Source organism: Lepidochelys kempii, chromosome 18 (genome assembly GCF_965140285.1).
Source record: "Lepidochelys kempii isolate rLepKem1 chromosome 18, rLepKem1.hap1, whole genome shotgun sequence".
In the NCBI taxonomy this organism is placed as follows: domain Eukaryota; kingdom Metazoa; phylum Chordata; order Testudines; family Cheloniidae; genus Lepidochelys; species Lepidochelys kempii.
Window position 1 is genome coordinate 23,356,085 of NC_136397.1, and position 18,802 is coordinate 23,374,886.

At 57.2% G+C, this 18,802-nt stretch overlaps 1 protein-coding gene across 2 annotated transcripts in view; it reads left to right on the top strand.

Moving 5' to 3' along the window:
- The window catches only part of ESPN (espin), a 78,467-nt gene that overhangs the window by 44,561 nt on the left and 15,104 nt on the right, over positions 1-18,802 (top strand). For both annotated transcript variants that reach the window (XM_073316602.2, XM_073316603.2), the window contains exons 8-9: positions 5,284-5,445; positions 6,108-6,312. In XM_073316602.2, the coding sequence (XP_073172703.1) occupies positions 5,284-5,445; positions 6,108-6,312 (367 nt within the window). The remainder of the gene's footprint in view (positions 1-5,283; positions 5,446-6,107; positions 6,313-18,802) is intronic.

The following is an 18,802-nucleotide window of genomic DNA, read 5'->3' on the forward strand; positions in this document are numbered from 1 at the left end:
GGCACTGGCCCCCTCTGGAATAACAGAGCCCGGGAGCATCTCCCGCAAGGAGCACCAAGGTGCAGACATAACAGACGGACCCTGTCCAGGCTGGGACCAGCGGGAGTGTGGGCAGGGCCTGCCCTTACCCAGGGGGCTGAGTGAGGGGGGAGCGGCTGGCAGAGTCCGAGCCAGGGTCTCTGGTGCTGATGGGCAGAGACAACAGGTGAGCAGCCCCCCACCCCCCAATTCCTCCTGCCTCTGCAGTCAGTGGGAACCCAGCTGTGGCATCGCCAGGGCTGCAGGAGCCGTCCTGCAACGAGCCAGCAAAGCCCCTGCAGCGTTAGCCAAAGGGGGCCAAGTGCCCTGCAAAGCCGCAGGGCTCAGCCACCTGGCGTGGGGACCATCACACTGCACTTAGCGAGGGACACAGGCCTGGGTGGGATCTCCCGGGTGACAGAGTCCAGCCCCTGTTGTCACAGGCAGCCCCGTCATCTAACCCCCTTCACAAACATGGCCAGCTCATTAGGGCCCCCGCTCCTGCCATTGGGAGGCTGATCCCACCCCTCACCCCTCTGACGGTTACAAACATTCTCATTTCCAGCTACATTTATTCCTGGCCCGTTCAGTCCCTTTGTCAAACCCCTCCGAAAGCAGAAGCCTCCTTAAGCCCCCCACCCTGCCCGTAGCGAGCATCTCTTCAACAAAGCCTGCACAGACTGGAGGGGCTTGACCAAACCGTGCACTGCTTCAGAGCTGGCCACGTTCGCGCCAGCTGGCCTGTGCTGGGGGCTCTGTGTGCCCGGAGGAAATTCACTGGCAGCGATGCAGCCATGCCATGCCACGCCAGCCCCCATCGGCACGTTGATTTAATTGGGGATTGGTCCTGCTTTGAGCTGGGGGTGGGACTAGATGACCTCCTGAGGTCCCTTCCAACCCTGATATTCTGTGAAAGCAGGGCAGACATGGCGCAGCTGAGGTTGGCGTTTGACCCACACAACAGCTGCACTCATGTCATGATCCCAGTGCTCCTTTCCAGGATGCGGACTGGGCCTGCCTTAGGTTGGGATGTCCTCAGGTCCGGGGCCGCCCCTTGCATGTGTGCGGAAGGCACAGAGATTGTGGGTGTTTCACAGACAAGGCCAGTGGCATCTCCTGGGGCTCGGGGCTCGCATTGGCCACCCCAGTGGTCCCGGGGGGCAAGCCTGGGGTGGGCCAGAACCACATTAAGGATTCAGAGGACAGGGATGCTGTGTGCAAAGCAGGTTTTTGAGATGCCCATTTTAAGGTTAATCTTTAGTTAAAGTTTTGTGAAGAGAAATGGGAGCTGCTGCCCCATGATTGGCTAGTGACTCTCAAGTGATGTCACTGCCAGGTGAGCCGATAGGTGTGGGCAATTCATTCGAGAGCTGCTGTAACCGGAGAGGCTGGCTCAGATATCAGCAGGTGTGCTGAGGCCAGGTATCAGGTGGCACTTTTGTTTCAGGCTGGCAGGTTCAGTGGGTCTTAGCCTCACTAGGCGCAGGTAAGAAGGGCTTTTACTTTACCCTACAGACATTGCCTGGGGGTGGAGGGTCTTTGCTGGGCTCTTTCCCTCTGCTTTGCACTCCCACGGACGCCCTGGTCCTTCACCCTGCAGCGCTGGGCCAGGGAGCGTTTGGTGCCCTGCTACAGGCTGGGGCTGGGTTCTGCAGGGTGGGCCCTGAACACAGCCAGGGCACTTCTGCAGGTGGCGGGTTGCGTGGGACAGTGCTGGAGTGTGCTTATGTTGTTGCAATGACGGTGGCTAGTTGTGGAGGGAGCAGAGTGGGACTGGAGGAGGAGGACTGGGGGGTCTCCTGTTAGCACCACAACTGTGCAGCTCATGAGGGGGATGCTGGTGTCTCGGTAAGGGGCTCCTGGGACACTTTCCCCCCTTGTCTGTGACCCACCCCGTATGCCCCTGAGGAGGCAGGACTGAGGAGCCATCCCAGTCATCCCTGCAGGTATGGGGCTGATCCTACGGGGCTACCAACAATGACATGAATTCATGCCTGGCTGGCCTCTGTGTGCAGTGCCCAGCGAGACGGGAGGTAGGAGCTTCAGGCGCAAAGGGCTGTCCAGTGATGCAGGTGGCCCCTGTCTGTCTGTCTGTCCTCGTGGCCCCTTTCCTCTGGGGAGGACGCGTGGGCTTTGTGGCTGGCACCAGAGTGTTTAGCATGTTTGATTCTCTCCTTCCGTTTCCATCACCGGCACTGTTGAGCCGATGCATCCTCCATGGTTTTCTCCATGCCCCCCTGATATCGGTACGCAGAGTAACACGGGGGCGTCTGTCAGGGAGGAAGGGAGCACTGCGCTCACATGCTGTCCGGCCAGCTGGGCCCTTGTCCCCCACACATCTCTTATCTCCGTGGGAAGCAAAGCTCTGTGCGGCTCGCATGAGGGTCGGTAGGGCTGCAGCAAGGGCCTTGGCTAGCAGGGCTCCTGCAGCACATCAGGCAATCAGATCTCTGCTCATCTGTGAGCCCTCTAGCTCACCAGTGCCCAGCCGGGCCACGGTACTGGAACATGCTGCCGCCCCGTTAGCATTTCTTTACTAGTGGTTTGCATCCTCCCCGGTCATTTATATTTTGGGAACAAAAAGCGAGAGATCTCCTCAATGCAGCCACCAGCCTGCTTGTTTGCAACACCCAGAGCGCAGGAGGCTGGCAAGAGTTGCCATCTTTAGCAGTTGCCCTCTTCGCTTTGCATCAGCTGCTGGCCAGAGCTGAGGCCTGCAGCAGCAGTGGATAGCGAGGCAGTCAAGGAAGCGTCTTTTCTTCACTCACAGAGCAGGACTTCAGAGCCAGTTGCCACTAGCCACCAAAATCTCTGGGTCTGTTTGGAGAACACAGCCCCTTGGCATTTGAGTGTCCACGCTGTGCATTCGCCAAGGTGTCATTGGATCTGTATTTCCTTGCTAAGGGCCACATTCTGACCTCAAAAAGAACAGGAGTACTTGTGGCACCTTAGAGACTAACCAATTTATTTGAGCATAAGCTTTCGTGGGCTACAGCTCACTTCATGCTCAAATAAATTGGTTAGTCTCTAAGGTGCCACAAGTCCTCCTCTTCTTTTTGCGGATACAGACTAACACGGCTGCTACTCTGAACCCTGTCATTCTGACCTCAGTTGCATTATTCTGGATTGTGATTGATTTAACTGAGAGCAGAATTTGGCTTTGAGTCCAAAGGAGACTGTGTGAGCAGCACGTAGGCAATTACCAATGCAGATTGGTCTGTTTAACGTTCCAGTCATACAAATCATGGCCATGCAAAATCGTATGCAAGGGGGAAGAGAGATGAATGCAAATAGCCTGGCCTCTGGAACAAAAAAGCTTGTGAGCTGGAGTCAGGGACTCTGAGATTCTCTAGCAAAGATGCAACCAGCAGTTCTCAGCTGTGCTGTGTGTGCGAGCCCCAAGGCAGCAGTCTCTTCGGGCTGCCCCTGTCTGGTTGCAGGAAGGCTCACACTTGGGCAAGGGGAGACTCTTCGTGCCCCAGTGGCTTAGCACAAGGCCCCTACTGTGTTCCCAGCTCACTGGCTCCACAGGGGCAGAGATCTAGGTCTGGTATGTATCTGTCCCCCCTCTGAGTGCCTCGTCATCACTAATGTATTTACCCCACCACATCGGTGTGCAGCAGAGCAGGGCGAGCGAGCCCATTCCACAGAGGGGGAACAAGACACAGCCAGACTCACCCATGGAGTCTATGGCAGAGTGGTAACTTGAACTCTTGTCTCCTGAGTCCCAGCCTGGTGCCCTAACCATTGGGCAGTTCTTCCCAAGAGCACATCAAACCTGGCCTGGGGCAGCTCTCTTGTAGCAATGCAGGCCAGCTCCCCAAGGGCTCAAGGCCAGCCTCCAATTGCAGGTGCTTACAGCATCGTCCTGTGTCCCCGCAGTGTGATCACGGCATCCTCCCTACCCCGGCTTGAGGCTGTCCCGCAGAGAGCTGTCCCCGGCTCAGCACTCTGCCCCCTCGCCCAGCAGAACTGCCTGGTAACTGTCCCTGTAGCCATGCACATGAGGAATCACGCTCTGGAGAGTAATGAACCCTGGCTCAGGCTCCAATAGCCTCTGGAAAACAGCTAGTGCTGTTTCCAAGGATCTTTGTGCTATCACCTGCCTCATAAAAAAATCCAGGCCACTCAGCTGTTCTGCGCACAAAGCCCTTGAGATCTGCACCAAGGCGATTTAAAGCTGCTGCTCCCAGCCCCGTTATGTAAGAACATGGCCACTGAAAGCAAAGTTTGGGGCTGTGGGAAGCGCCCGGCTCCGCTGGTTTTGCAAAGGGATAAGCTGCCCCAGCTAATCCGCAGGGGCTGGGATTGAGTGCTGTGGGTCCTAAACTCTCCCCAAAAGGGGTTACGAAAGCAAAGATTCAACCAGGTTCTTAGTGCTGCGTGCAGGGCAGGTCTCAGGGCCCTCCGTGGCTTTATGGAATTGCATTCCCCTGCTCTCACCTCAGCAGCTAGACGCTAGAGAGATGAGCACACCAGGAAAACCTAAAACAGTCAATGAGATTTTTCAGTTCACTAGAAAATTACCCATGATGTTTCCTGCTCTGGGACCTAAACCTGCCACCGTCACAGAACGGATGGGGTATCTAATGCTGATAAATGTGGCATTTGGCTCAGCGGTCTGTATCCCAGCTCCACACATGGAGTATCGGCCGGGCTGCGTTCAGCTACTTTGTTATTTATCGCACGAGAGGCACAGAGGAGCTCTGGGAGATATTAATGCAAACTACATTGCTGGCTGTGTGCTGGAAATGGAAATGATTAAACAACTGAAGAGCAGCTCAGAACCGGGTTATTTCTCCAGGTGTTCGTCTCCCAGTGAGTGGCACTGGAGCGGTCAATGGACAATGGCCAGAGTGCCTTTTTGTTCGATGTCTGTAAAGCGCCCAGCACATTGGGTCCAGAGCAATAACTGGGGCTCCTAGACCCTCCAATGATCCAAAGAAATAGAATAGCCCTGGTGGCATTCACCAGCGCGCGGGGTGCAGTGCTACGAGGTGTGCCATGGAGCAAATGATGCCTCTGTGGAGGAGGGTCTGGCCTCAGTTTCCCTGCATGACCCGGGGCAAGTCACATTGTGTCTCTGGACCCCAGTTCCCACCCGTGCCGGGTGAAGCTGCTCCTTCCTCCCCACCCTTGTCTATTTCAAGGCAGGGACAGTCTCCCACTCCATGTATTGACAGCACCCAGCAAATGGGGCCCTGCTCTCATCAGGGGCCTCCCCATCCCTCCCGTGCACACGCTGCTACCCCTTGTTGCTTGCAGTTATCGACACACAACAGCAGCCTGGAAGGCCTCCGGCGGGTCGACTCCAGCAGGAAATCTCGGAACTTCAGCAAGCAGCCCAGCACTGGGGATTACTACAAACACCTCGACAACAGTGTGGGGGAGCAGCCTGGCAGCTGGAAGATGGCACACAGCGAGGAGGTGAGCCGCTAGGGCCGTTGCTCCCACCATCCACCCTTCAGCTGCTTTTCTCTGGGGCCCCCAACCCTCAGGGCATCGAGCCTGAACTCCTGAGTGAGCTCCCGGCGTCTGAGCGGGTCTGACTGGGCAGGGCAGGCCGCCAGGCAGATCCTGTTCGTACAGACATGGACCTGCCTGGCCCAGGGGCTGGGAAGCACAGACTCCCCCTCTCGGGGACCCATCCAAACCCCAGTGCTGGTGACTCTCCAGGGCTTGTATGAAATGAATTGGGGGGCGAGGGGGGGGCTCAGCCCAGTTCCCACTGCACAGATGGCCGCATCGCAAAGCCCACCACCGCAGCTGGCATGAACTGGCGATCTCGCCAGCAGCCTCAGCCGGGGCCCAGAGCTGCCTGGGGCCCAGCCCCTGCTGCGTTGCCCCAGAGCAGCGTGTGGGGAAGCTGCCTGCTGGCCCTGCTCGGGGGGGTGGGCTTTGGCCTCCATTGCCAGCTCTTCCCAGCAAGGGGACTCATCACAGCCCCAGCTGGGAGGCCCTCAGGCCCTGCCACAGGCAGCAGCTGGCAGGGTGACAGCGGGAGGGAGTGTTTAGCATCGCCTGACAGTCGCACTTGCTGGACCTTTCTTTGGCTGTTTTCAATGGATTTATTTGTTGGTTTGTTTAAGGCGTCTCTTCTTTCCAACGACGACAACGTGCACAATGGGAGTGCAGCTGAGAACAAGCCCTCTGGGGAGATGACGCCCCCTCCCCCTCCTCCCCCTCCTCCTCCTCTTCCTGAGAACATCTGTCCTCCACCCCCACCCCCTCCACTGCCAACGGAGACTCAGGTGCCCTCTTTCAGCCAGCGCCGCTCGTCTTCTTCCACTGGAAGTAAGTTGCAGAGCTCTCTGCCGCACATTCGGGGCCTCCTCTGGCTGGTTTGACACCCTGGGCTCTGATCTGTGGGCTGGTAATGCAGCTTCCTGCCAAACGAGGGAGGAACCCAGGGTTGTCAAGTAAAATTGCTGGTTTGTTTTCAGAATTCCCCCCGCCCCAAGGGCTTCAAGAGCGATGTAAAATGAGTGGGAACAGGTAAGCTCATCAGAGCACACCCTGCAAAAGGCTTTAGCTCTGGCAGTCTGGGTGCGGCACCGTATGTGGGGCTGTTCTTTCAGACACACACTAGTCCCTGTCTCTAGGAGCTGAGCGAGGGGGGGAGGCAAAGGCTAACATACATAAGATTATGCAGGTACTCTGCTGTACATGGTCCCTGCTATTTCTCTGCGGGGCACATGGGGACACCTGGCCAGCTTGCAGCCTCGCCCAAGCAGGTTTATGATTGTGACACAAGGATGTTTGGGATTTTTCGTGCATGGAGGGGGACAGGTGGGCGCTGGGATCAGTAAAGAGAGACACCGAGTCAGCTGACATACCTCCCAACCAGCCTTACTGTAGCTGCCATTTACCCTCAGAGGCTTGAGACTAGCAACAAGCCATGGTTAGCTCTGTCACATACAGACAGGGGAGGAGGTGAGTCCCTGCTGCCAAGAGCTTCCGTTCTAAGTAGGCACAGGACACGCAGCTTGGCTGTTGCGGTTCAAGTCCTGGTTCCTTTGCCACTGTGAATTGGTGCCTAACCTTTGTCACCTGAACTAGCCGGAGGGAGAGCGGAGGGTACCGCTGCAAAGTGTCAGAGAAAAAGGGACGTGTCATTAACACTCAGGATGCTACACTTTGATCTTTCTAAGTGGTTTGTCTGAGTGACGCCAATTTCAGGCAAACCCAGCCCTGCAGCCCCCTTGGAGCTGGGCCCCATGGCAGCCAAGTAGGAGCTTCCTCTGTGCAACACACCTCATAAACAGTCTCCAGTTATTTGTTCCTGACCCTGCTTCCCTTCTGGAGCAGCTGCCAGGGTTTGGGTTTTCTCTTGGCACTGGGGACCCTGCTGGGGAGCTCTCCCTGTGCCCCGAGGATGGCACAGCTGGAGATGGGCTGGCACATGCATACCGCAGCAGGGAGCCGGAGGCAGTGGGGTGTTCAGACTGAGCAGGCGGTATTGCTGACCTACTCTACCAGGCCAGTTGGCTCCTGTCCCCACTGGGCACTGTGGCTCTGGCTGCCACATACAGCACTTCAGGTGATGCGGGGTCTGTCTCTGAGTGGCCCGTGGGGGTTGGGATGTGGGAGCTCTTGGTAAAGACAACGCTGACCCCTGGGAAGCGACACTCTCAGATCCTCACATGCCTCAGCATTCCCTCAGTGGATCGCCGGTGCCAGTGACCGGGGAGCCATTAGGTCTGTCCGCCCAGCCTATGGCAGGGGGTCCCCAGCCCAGCTCCCAGAGTGGGGCTCACGCTGGCCCGCTGACAATAGCGGTATAGACAGCGCTTTGAAGGTGCAGCTCAGACCCCAAAGCCTAGCGAGGGGGATGGGCATCCGAGCCCAAGCTACAGTCCAAACCGCATCTCGAAGCAAGCACTAGCCGGAGCCCAGACCGGCCTGATGAGGAGCTGCCGTGGCTGCCGGGCAGTGCAGAACGGCACCCTGTAGCCCAAGGCTTTATTCTGCAGCTGTCACTGGAGAAGCTGCACTTGGATCCTTCCCTTTGTACCCTCCTCTGGGAGCCCGGATGCGTCTGGAATGGAACCGTGCTCCTGCCGCAGGGAGCCCTCGGGGACTGTTCCCAGAGCCTGGCTGAGCAAGCAGAGGGGCCCTGGGAAGCCGCTCTGCTGGGGGTCCCCAAACTCAGCTAGGGTTAGAAGAGGCAGCCTGGAGCTGCCTGCTCCCTAGCAGGGGATGCACCCGCCAGCCTGGAGGAAAGCAGGCCCCCAGAGAAAAAGGCAAGTAGCGGGTCCCTCGGCCCTGAATTACACGGCCCAGCTGCCAAAGCCTGCAGCCCAAACCCACCATGCGCCCCTGTGCCTGGCAGTGGCAAGGCTGTTTGCCTGCAGGCCCTGTCACCAGCATGAGGGGCTGTGGGGCCAGCCCCTTCTGCAGGGTGTGTTAGCATGGAACAGTCAAACAGCTTGCCCCTCTGAGGGCCCCCCCATTCCACTGCATAGCATCCCCCTCCCTTTCCTGCCAATATCAATCAATCCATCCTTCCTCCCTCCCTTTTGCTATCAAGCTCCCCAGCCTCAAACCTCCTCCTTTTGTAGAGCTGGGGAGGTGGCCCTAAGGGCCCACAGCTGGCCCAGCCCTGTGCCCAATATCCCTGCACTCAGAGGCAGCAGCTGGGCTCCTTCCTCCAGCCAGGGGGAGAGGGTTAACCCTTCCCTAGCCAGCCACCAGTCAAAGCCCAGGGTAGCTGAACAGACAAGCCAGGCTGTTCAAGAGCCCCAGGAGTGGCTCAGCCGTGCTGCTGTAAAGCACCAGACCCAAGGCCCCCTCCTTGTCTTCGCTCGCAAACAGTGTGTTTGCATACGGTGAACGTCCTCATGTAGACAAGAGGCGGTGTCCCTTAAATCTGTGTGAGCTGGTCGCGGTGACCCCCCGGATCCTGCCGCATCCCCCATCCAGCTGCCCTAGGGCAGGCAAGGCCCCCTGACCCCCCCGCCCCTGCAAGGCTCTGCAAGGCTCCCCTGACCCCCCGCCCCTGCCCGGCCCCTGCATTGTCCCTGTGCCCAGCAGTCATGCTGCTCTTCTCAGAGGGCAGGGCTGGGCTCCTCAGCATTGGTGGGGGTTGGGCTTGGTGCCCGCAAATGGGGGGGAGCTTTAGGCACAGACAGGACACAGGTGCCTGCACCCTCTGCATTCGGGGCCTGCCTGCTGGGCAGTGGAGCCTGCAAGAGTTTTGCTTTGTGCCATTGGGTCACAGAGCTGGGGGGCAGCTAGGTCACAGCCAGGGTGGGGGAGGAGACGCTACCAGGGCCTGCTGCCCCCGTCCCCGTCTTTGGGGGTGTCAGGTGCACAGTGAACATTATTGATCGTGTGAGTGACTGTGGAGGGGGCAGGCAGAGGGGGGCCCCTACAGGCCAGGCAGAGAGGGGCCCCCAGAGGGGCAGGCAGAGGAGGCTCCCCTGGAGGGCAGGCAGAAGGGGGCCCCTAGGGTGTCAGAGTGAGGCCCCTCCAGAGGGGCAGGAAGAGGGGGGCCCACCAGAGGGGCAGGTTCTTTCAGAGGGAACCCCAGAGGGGCAGGCAGTCCCTGCCCCAAAGAGCCACCAGACGCAATAGACCAGACAGACACAGGGTGGAACGCACCAGCAGGGACCTACGTGATGGCAGCAAACGGCATGTCAGTGTCAGGATTTATTGGTTTGTTTCTTTTGGGGAGGTGGGGGGGTTACGTAGGAGGGGATCAGCTACATGGAAAGAACAGGGAAGGGAGGGGCAGGGTTGAGGGGGACGGGAGAGGGGAGGGGAGAGTAAGGGTGCAGGTGTGGAGTGAAGCTGAGGTGAAGAGACCAGGGGGAGCGGGGGCAGAGAAAGTCCGGTCAAACTGTCGGAAGGTCTCGGAATACCCAGTGGCCCCTGCTCTGTCTGGTTCTGGTCCTACCCACTGGGGCTCTGGCTGGCAGCTCTCCACAGTTCTCCCCCAGGGCTACATAGTGGGGAGAAGGGCGGCAGCTCCTAGGTGCTAGTCCCCCCAGAGTGGGGTGGGGTGGGGGAAAAATCTCCCTTGCACAGTTCTGGGTCATACAGAGTCCTGGGAGAAGGTGGGCCCCCCAATATAGTTAGCCTGTGGAACTCACTGCCACAAGATATCATGGAGACCTACCACGGGCAGGACTAGCCAGGAGCTAGCCAGAGCCATGATAATGAGACCACCCAGAGCCACAACAGGCAGGGTTAACAATGTCCCATGATAGGAAGAAACACCCCCCATGGCAGGTTATCCAAGCATTGTCCGTTAGGGGGTTTCTTGCCCCATCCTCTGGCAGCTGGTGCCGGCCCCTGGGGGAGACAGGAGACTGGGGCCTGTGGGCTCCTGGTCTGATCTTACCTGGCAGGTCCCTTGTTGCTCAGATCCAGGTTGCCTGCAGACCCATTGAGCGCACCTGCCACCATCCATCAGCCCACAGAGTGCCCTGGGGGTGCTGTCTGGTGACCCCATGTGGCACTTTGCTGCCTTGGGGGCTCCTGTGCTCGTCCAGTGGGCTGCAGGAGTTGAGTGTCACCCACCCCAAGGGGGATTAGCCCAGCGCTGCTCCTTGGCACCTGCACAGAGCCTGTGCTTGCTGGCCTCGGGAGAGCTTTGCCTAGTGACCGTCTCTGGCATGTGTTAATTGCAATGCTCCTGTAGGGCATTAGGGATGTTTTTCCCTCTGCTCGCTCGCTGGCCTCAGGGTCAGACCCACAGAGCCTGCCCCACGTCCGTCGCATGACGAATCTCAGCCCGTCTGGCTGTGTCTTTAAGAGGCAGTGATCAATTGGAGCTGGCAGCCCAAGAGCAGCAAGCCACTGGTGTCCCAGATACCTGAGCCTGCAGCTGTCAAGATTGTCTGAAGCCAGTTACTCTGTAGGTGTGCCCTGCACGGTGCTATATAACCCCGCCGCAGAGCTGCTGCACTGGGGATTTCTGCTGCCCGCCACCCTAGTGACGGGACAGAGTCATGACTGTCACATGGGCGACACTTACGGAGATCTCCTCGTCCTCCAAAAGGCTGGCTCCCCTCACGCCTCTCCTGAAGAAACTGCTCAGGATTAATGGTAACTTTTGGCAGACCCTGCACCACACCCGGGAAACAGTAGCTAAAATAACAGCGTGTGCAGGCGATTGCCTGTAACGGTGAATCTCCTCCAGCAATACGGGCACGTTATTAAACCAAACAGAGCTTTAAAGAAAGGTATCCTTGCAGATCAGATATGCTTTGATTGAACAGTACAGAAGAATAAAGGGGACTTCTAAGAATAGAGACACACATGCAAAATCCAGCCAGAGACAACTGACAATGGCAGAGCAAACTGCCACTTAACTTAAACCTCCGAAATGCGTCTGCTCGCCAGTACCCCGCACCTGTGCTCCGGTGCAGTGAGCCCTGTCAGCAAGGACTCTGAATCGCGCTTTCCTCTTGAACCCACTCTGCAGCTTTCAAGGCTCTCTTCCATTCGTGGGAACCTGCTATGACTGGCTCAGACCCCCAGGCTGGCAGACAGGGGAAATATTTCTTAACTTTTATTTTAAAATAACTTGAAAACGTTAGCGTAAGCGTCAGCTTATGAATTTACGCAGCCTTGCGTTGGTTCTCTGTGGCAGCTAGCAATGTTCCCCCTTGGCCTCACTCTCACTTGTGTTTCTAGTTTCGTTTTTTAACCTTAACTCCATGGGCTTGTCTGTCCTCTTCACTGGGGTCTGCGTGGTATTGCTCCTTTCTGCTCGTACCCACTTGTTCTCCCTGCTGGCTGCTTCTCTTCTCTGTCTTGTGGGAGCCAAATGCCTCCTCTTCTAACTGCACTTCTCTGCTTCTCTCTCTACCTCCTAGAAGGAAAAGCTTTGGGGCACAGGAAGAGACCAAGTCCTGCAGCTGTTTTACCATCCCTGTGGGAAGTCAGCAGAGTGCCCAGAGCGTGGGGGGGGACGAGGGAAGGGAAGTGCCCTGGCTCCTTTCTACTAGTCCCTTAATGGTCAGTGTCCAGTTTATTCTCCTCTCCTCCACAGGGAAGGCTGATGCTATTTGCCATTAGGATGGGGGCTATTTAATGACTTGAGACCCGCTGGTGATTGCTGGGGCACACACAAATCTGATCAGCTGGGTGGGGCACGAATGGCGCTGCAGAGCCCTGCTGGTATCCTCGGGGCAAGGAGCTGCTGTGTCAGCATGGCCCAGGGCACCTGTCCGCTTGATCTGCTCTTGGCAACAAACAGCTGCTTCTCCGAGACCCTCAGGCTGCCAGAAAGGACCGGGATTTAGGCACTCAAACTCTGAATGCCTCCCATTACTTCTGTAAGGCCAAGGACACATTCCAGCTTCCCTCTCAAGCTGCCCAGCCAGGACCCAGCAGGGAATATCTCTTCTCCCCACTTTCCTGGGTTACTGTACCAGCATACAGGAGAGGGGAACATGCACAGAGGATCCAAACTACAATCCCCAGCCCCTTTAAGCAGCCACTTTACTGTAGCCCCAAGGTTTCCAGTACAATTCAGTGCATAAACACCCCCAGGGAGGGCTGACCCTGAAGACAGGTCTCAGAGAATGTGTGGGGCACCCCTGCAAACTACATGTGGCTGTCAGGGGAATAGTTGTTTTAGTAAATTTGTTACTGTGTTTTAGCCACTTAAATACTGATAGCAAAGTAACACACCATCCCTCTGCTAGTTACCTCTTCAAGCTGCCCTGTCGGGAGTCGTTTCCGTCCATGCATCGTTAGTGCAGGTGGAGGGCTTGTTCATGTGGGAAAGCTGCTGCTTGCTGCCACGTCGCCCTGTCTGGATGGCTAGCTGGTGGTTATTGTTGCTGGGGGGGTAATTTTCCCTTTCTGGATGTGGACTAGCCAGACCAGTGATGCAGCCGTTTGCTCTCGGCAGCTGCTGCTCGGGGACTTGGGTGCAGTTTGTACTTTCCAGGTGGAGGGCACAGGAGCTGGAACGAAGCTCGTGGCAGTTACTCACTGTTGCTACCATGAGAAACTGCCCCCCTCCTGTTGGGTTAGAACAGCTGTTTGTCAGCAGCTCACGCCTCTGAGCTTTGCCCTATGTCACTGGGCTCAGTCTCTGAGCCTTTGGAGTCCTTGTGTTTAACTATTAACAAATAACCTTGTCTCGACAAATGGCAGTGATGTAGCAATCGCCAGTATAAGTGCTTCATTTTCTGGCGCAAACTAGATATTCAGCATCAGCCCGCTGTCATTTCCACGGCCCGCTCACTGCACTTAGAGGGTAGTAAATCCCTTTGCCTCTGCGTCTCGCTTGGCCTAGTGCTCCCTGCTAGAACACTGAGCTGTGCTGCCTTAGTGCTCTGTTGCCCTGGGCTCCCTAGAACAGGGACTTTCTGCCCACCTGGTCCAGCTGCCTCTGCACAAGCTTTAGGACTCAAGGGGCTCTTTTGCTTCCTGTTCCATGGAGTGGTGAGACTCCACGGGGAGCATGGGCTGTGGCTACAGGGGGGTATCGTGCCTGTGCAGGTCCATGCTAGTACTTGCAGACAGACCCCGTCAAAAGAAAGGCCATAGGGTTTAATAGGTCTGCTGGCAGTCGGATTCTAGAGAAAGTGACTAGGTTTCTCTTGAAATTGCTCTGAAACCCCGTACCATTTAATAAGGAATGAGATCATTTCTCCAGGCTTGTTTTTAGCCACCCTATAGAATTCCATAGCAGAGTCTATATAATACTAATGGGGGATTAGAAACCCTATGGAACAGTGACCACTTTTGGTGCCATTCTAGAGGCTTTTCCTGTAACAGACGGGTAGTTGTACCTAGCTGGTGACCCAGCCCTTCCCTCTAACTCTGCATGTGCAATTCTCTCCCAACTCTACTGCCCAACAATTATCAGACACGCTTCAAGCCCCTGTGTGTAAAGCAAGGCTCCCACATTCAGAGGGAGGCATCAAGTTTGGCCACCAATGACACATTGGTTTGAGAAGGACCATTATGTGGGACTTGATCCTCCTCCCAGTATCGTGAAAGCTCCCAGTGGCTTCAGTGGGGCAGGATTGGGCACATACCCAGCCCCATGTGCACTGTGCATGTTAGCAGATCCGGTCCCAGTGCCGAGGAGCTTACAGGCTGGATGGAGGGGAGCTCTGATGAGATGCACTGAGCTGATACCTCCAGATTAATCTGCTCTTTAAAAGGAAAATGCTGGAGCCAATTTTCCAGGCTCTGTCTCATGAACAACTGTCACGGAGTCCCCGGGCGATGCTCTGGAACTGCTCCCTATGAAGCCAATCAGGATTCTGGGGAAGTCTCCTCTCCGTGAGCAGCCTGTCTGCAGGGCACACAGCTCACACAGCTTCCACCTTCCTGGGTCTGACCTCAGAGCATTCAGCATCCTCTGCCCCTCCGTGCGCTTCCCACAGCCAGTCCGCCCAGGTGGGGTCCTGGGGAAGCCAGAGGGTCCTGCCCCCAAACTCCGCAGTCAGACGTGACTCTCAGCCAGCCAGTAAAACAGAAGGTTTATTAGACGACAGGAACATGGTCTAAAACAGAGCTTGTAGGTGCAGAGAACAGGACCCCTCAGCTGGGTCCATTTTGGGGGGCAGTGAGCCAGACAACCATGTCTGCACTTCACTCCATGTCCCCAGTCAGCCCCCAAACTGAAACTCTCTCCAGCTCCTCCTCCTCTGGGCTTTGTCCCTTTCCCAGGCCAGGAGGTCACCTGATCCCTTTGTTCTCCAACCCTTTAGCTCTCACCTTGCAGGGGGGGAAGGGCCCAGGCCATCAGTGGCCAGGAAACAGGGTGTCGGCCATTGTCTGTGTCCAGACCCCTGCACACACCTGCCCTCTAGGGCTCTGCAAGGATCACGCACCCTTATCCCACCACCTAGATACTTAAGAACTGCCTAGGGGAAACTGAGGCACCCCCAGACTATTCAGAGGAAACATTAAGAACAGTCCCACTTCGTCACCACAACTACAAGCTGGGTCCAACTGAGGACCTGCTTACTGACCTGTCGGGTAGTCGTCCACGTGCCCGCTTCTCCCACGTTGCTGCAGGGGCTGTGGTTTGTGCCCAAAGAGCCAGCGACGTGGGTGCAGAACGATGAGTAGCATCCCCTCTGCTGTGAAACTGGCCCTTCCAGAGCTGCTGACAGGAGCCACAGCTAGATCGGGGGGGATTCACCTCAGAGGCCAAAGGACAGAGAGTTTCTCATTCTGGCCGTGAATGTCTTCCCCAGCCCCTTTGGATACAGCCCCACTCCAGGAACCAGGGTGGGCCATGGCCCTGGCTGTGCGCTACACGTCATGGGCCGTTGAGGACAGTGTCCATTTTACTGTGAGCATGCCAGGTACCTGCTGCCAGGGAAAGGGCCCCGGGGGCAGCTCCTCTGCCAGGGTAACTGGCACTGCACCACAGACCCATGCTGGCACGAGGAGCTGGCTGCTGCGCCTGGGGAAACGGACTGCACCTACTGAGGCTGCTAGTCCCACAGCCCCCTGGTACCACTATGGTCTCTGTCCGGGGGGACCAGGTGACTAACCCCCTGCCATGCAGCAGGAGACAGGCAGAGTCAGGGGCCCTAGCACCGTACTAGAGAGACACACGCTCGTGCCATGTTAGGCTTGATTGGCACTGGGAGCTGGCGTTAAAGTGGCCAGCCTTGCTACTATGAGCAGCTGTGCAGTGCGCGAGAGAAGGCCCTGTGCCTGGCACCGGCCTTTCCACTCCCACCACAGCCCCCCTCCAGCTCCCCTGGCGTGGCAGTTTCCCTCAAGGAGCTTTAGCAGGCGGGGCACAGGAGTCCAGATGAAAATAATTGTGTTTAATCACCAGCCGGGGGCTGGTCTCCCTCTTCCGTATTGGAGCTGTTTATTTCCTAGCCCACACCTTCACCCTGGACTCGGCGGTGCAAGGCGTGTGTTAGGAGCCTTGCCCCGTTCACATCACTGGGAGTGGGCCCACACACACACAGAGCAGCTTGGCTCTGGGAGTTTAGTTGGCCCAGGAAAGGCGGGAACCCCAAAAAGCTGGAGCAGCAGCAAGCAGGAAATATCTGCCTAATGCCAGAGGCTGCTCTGTTGTGACAGCAGCCTGGAGCTCCAGGGCACCACATGGAGAGGGGCAGTCCTCGCTGTCCTCCGGGCGAGGAAGCGGCTGGCCTGGAGGGAAGAGCCCTCACTTGGCTCCTACAAACCCAAAGCAGCTCCCAGGGGCAGGCCTACAGCTGCTAGGAGAGCTCGTGTGCATGTTTATTGGCAGTGGGTGACCGGGCGCTGGCTGGTTAATCTGTCCTGCTTTGCGGTGGGTGGGGGCTGATGGCTGCGTCCCAGGAGCTGCCGTCTGATCCCTTCGGGACGGTGTAGGCCCTAGCTGGCCGAGGTGGGCCCTGCTGGCTCTAACTCTGTGCTGACTGAAGTGATGTGCTGCCAGGCTGAGCAAGGTTAGGGTGCTGACACATCCAGGGAAAGCAAACAACATGTTGAAAGCAGCTGGACATTCGTCAAGCAGGAGCCGGCTGGTGCAGCTGTGCTCTGGGGCAGGAGGGTTTCTGGGCTCTCCGATGCCTGGGGGCTGTGGGCTCAGCAAGAGCCTGGTTTATTAAACTCCCTTTGACTGGCTAACAAGCTCTGTGTGTGCTGCGCAGAGACCGGCTCATTGCCGCCTGCGCGGGATCCGGGGTTCGGACGCTGGCGGGAGCTGGTCCCTCCCCAGGTGACGCAGGGGTGTGGTGGGGTCGGCTGACCTAAACTCCATTCTCCGCCACCTTTACCCGGGGCTGCACTGCCATGCTCCCTTTCCAAAGGGACAGTCAGCAGTGCTGGAAACTCGGCGGTTGGCAGCACTGGCTGGGGCAGCAGGACCTGGCCCCCCCGACCCAGCACCCACCCCAGCAAGTGGCAAGGAGGAGGCCGCAGGGCCCATTCTGTGTGCACCCCAACAGGGGCCCCAGTTGTGCTAATTGACTCGGCCTGGTTGTGAGGGTCTCCCCACCACACCCCACAGTTTAACACTCCTCCAGGGCCACACAGCTTGGGGGCGCCCCAGGGCAGAGCAGACCTGCCAGGGGTGTTTGCAATGGGCCAGCAGGACCCCTTTGCAATCTGACTGCACATCCCAGCTCTGGGGAAACAGAGCCGAGCTCTGACCTGGGCACTCGCTGTCCCGTGTCCAGCCTGAATGGGCCAGGCAGGCACCTCGGCCCCTCACTGAGAGTTTGTACGAGTCTCCTTCCCCTGAGCTAGCCAGGCCCAGAAGTGGGAGGGGAGTAAATGGCAGGGGACATAGTTTGTTTTAAACAAACACAAGTATTTGCAACATTGAAACACATCAAAGGTCCCACTTCCACTGCCCGGGCTGAGAGAGAGCAGGATGGCAACACACACAAGTAGGGTCGGGTTTTCCAAAGTACTCGGCTTTAGCCCAACTCTGCTCCCCTTGAAATCAGTGGTAAAACTGCCATTGGCAGCCAGGGAAAACCCCTCCCTGAGTGCGCCATCAGCCTCAGTAATTTGGATGCTGGTAGCAGCATGGGGCCACGATCCAGGTCGCGTTGCAGTCCAGGCGCTGTGCCAGGGCCTTTGACGGCAGCAGGGTCAGACTGGCGGGTGAGGAAATCAGCGTGACCGTCCCTTTTACTGAAATTGCAAAGTAACGGCTGGCCCCAGGGCTGGGCGCTCAGTGTAGCCAGTGCTGTCGGTACATGACTGGGGTGCCTGGTGCAGCTCTCATGGCCCACATGCTGAGCTGCATCGGGAAGAGCAGCAGCAACTGGGCTGGTTCGAGCCCTGGCTCCTTAGGAAACCCCTAAAAGCTCTAAGATGAATCCCCTGCAGACTGCACAGTGGAGCCTTTGTGCATGTTCATACGGCCAGCATTAGCTGGACACGTGAATACCACCATGTCTTTTGCCATCAACAGCTTATTACTGTTTACAGTTTGGCAGCCTTTCAGTGCTTGGTCTTATTACCACTGAATCCAGGAGGATTTGGGGGGCACAGCAGACGCTTAACGACATTTCATTTTCCCAAGTGGGCCATTAAAGCCAAACAGCCTTTTGTCCACTTGCGCAGCCTCAGCCAAGAAGGAAACGCGCTTCAGCCCATTCATTCGCTCCGGCAGGAGGACAGCTGGGAAAGCACTCTGCCTCCTTGCCACATACCGGCTCATTAGGAGACTCCACTCACGTGGCACAGGACCTATGGTGGGTAAAAGGGCTGGCGAGTTTTGTCAACTGGAGCATTGGGGCTGCATAATACGCACAGCCGTAGACAAAGCAAAACAGGGCAAGTCTTTGCAAAGAGCAGCAAGAATTCTTAGCTCGCACAGAATATTAGTGTTTCCAACTGCTGTAGAGCAATGGTTTGCCTGCAAGAGCGGTGGGACCAGGTACTGCTGATAGGTTAGATGATCAGATCGTCCTATAGAAACAGGGCTACTTGGCTGCAGGGCAAACTCATCTCCCGTGTATGCTGAAGGTTTGCTTTGTGGGGGCTGAATGCACCCAGCAAGGGGAGAATAGTTCTGTAGATACCGCCAGCAACCAACCAGACAGGCATCTTCAGGCACCAGGTGGCCCTGCTCTCCTCTGGGCTAGCCTGGCCCTGGCAGGGCTGCGCTCAGACTGGATTTCACTGTTCAGTGAAGCTCAAGAGCACTAGAAAGTTGGGCTTACCTGGCTGACCTTGTTCTGACCCCGCAGCTGCCGGCTTTATCCCTTCTTAACCTTACCTGACTGTTGCTTCACACATGGAAGGCAAGTATGGGGTTGGTAGCGAGGGATTGGGCGCGGGGCACGGGCTTAGTGGCACGGCAGTGCTGCTGGCAAAAGAGAAGCCCGTTGCT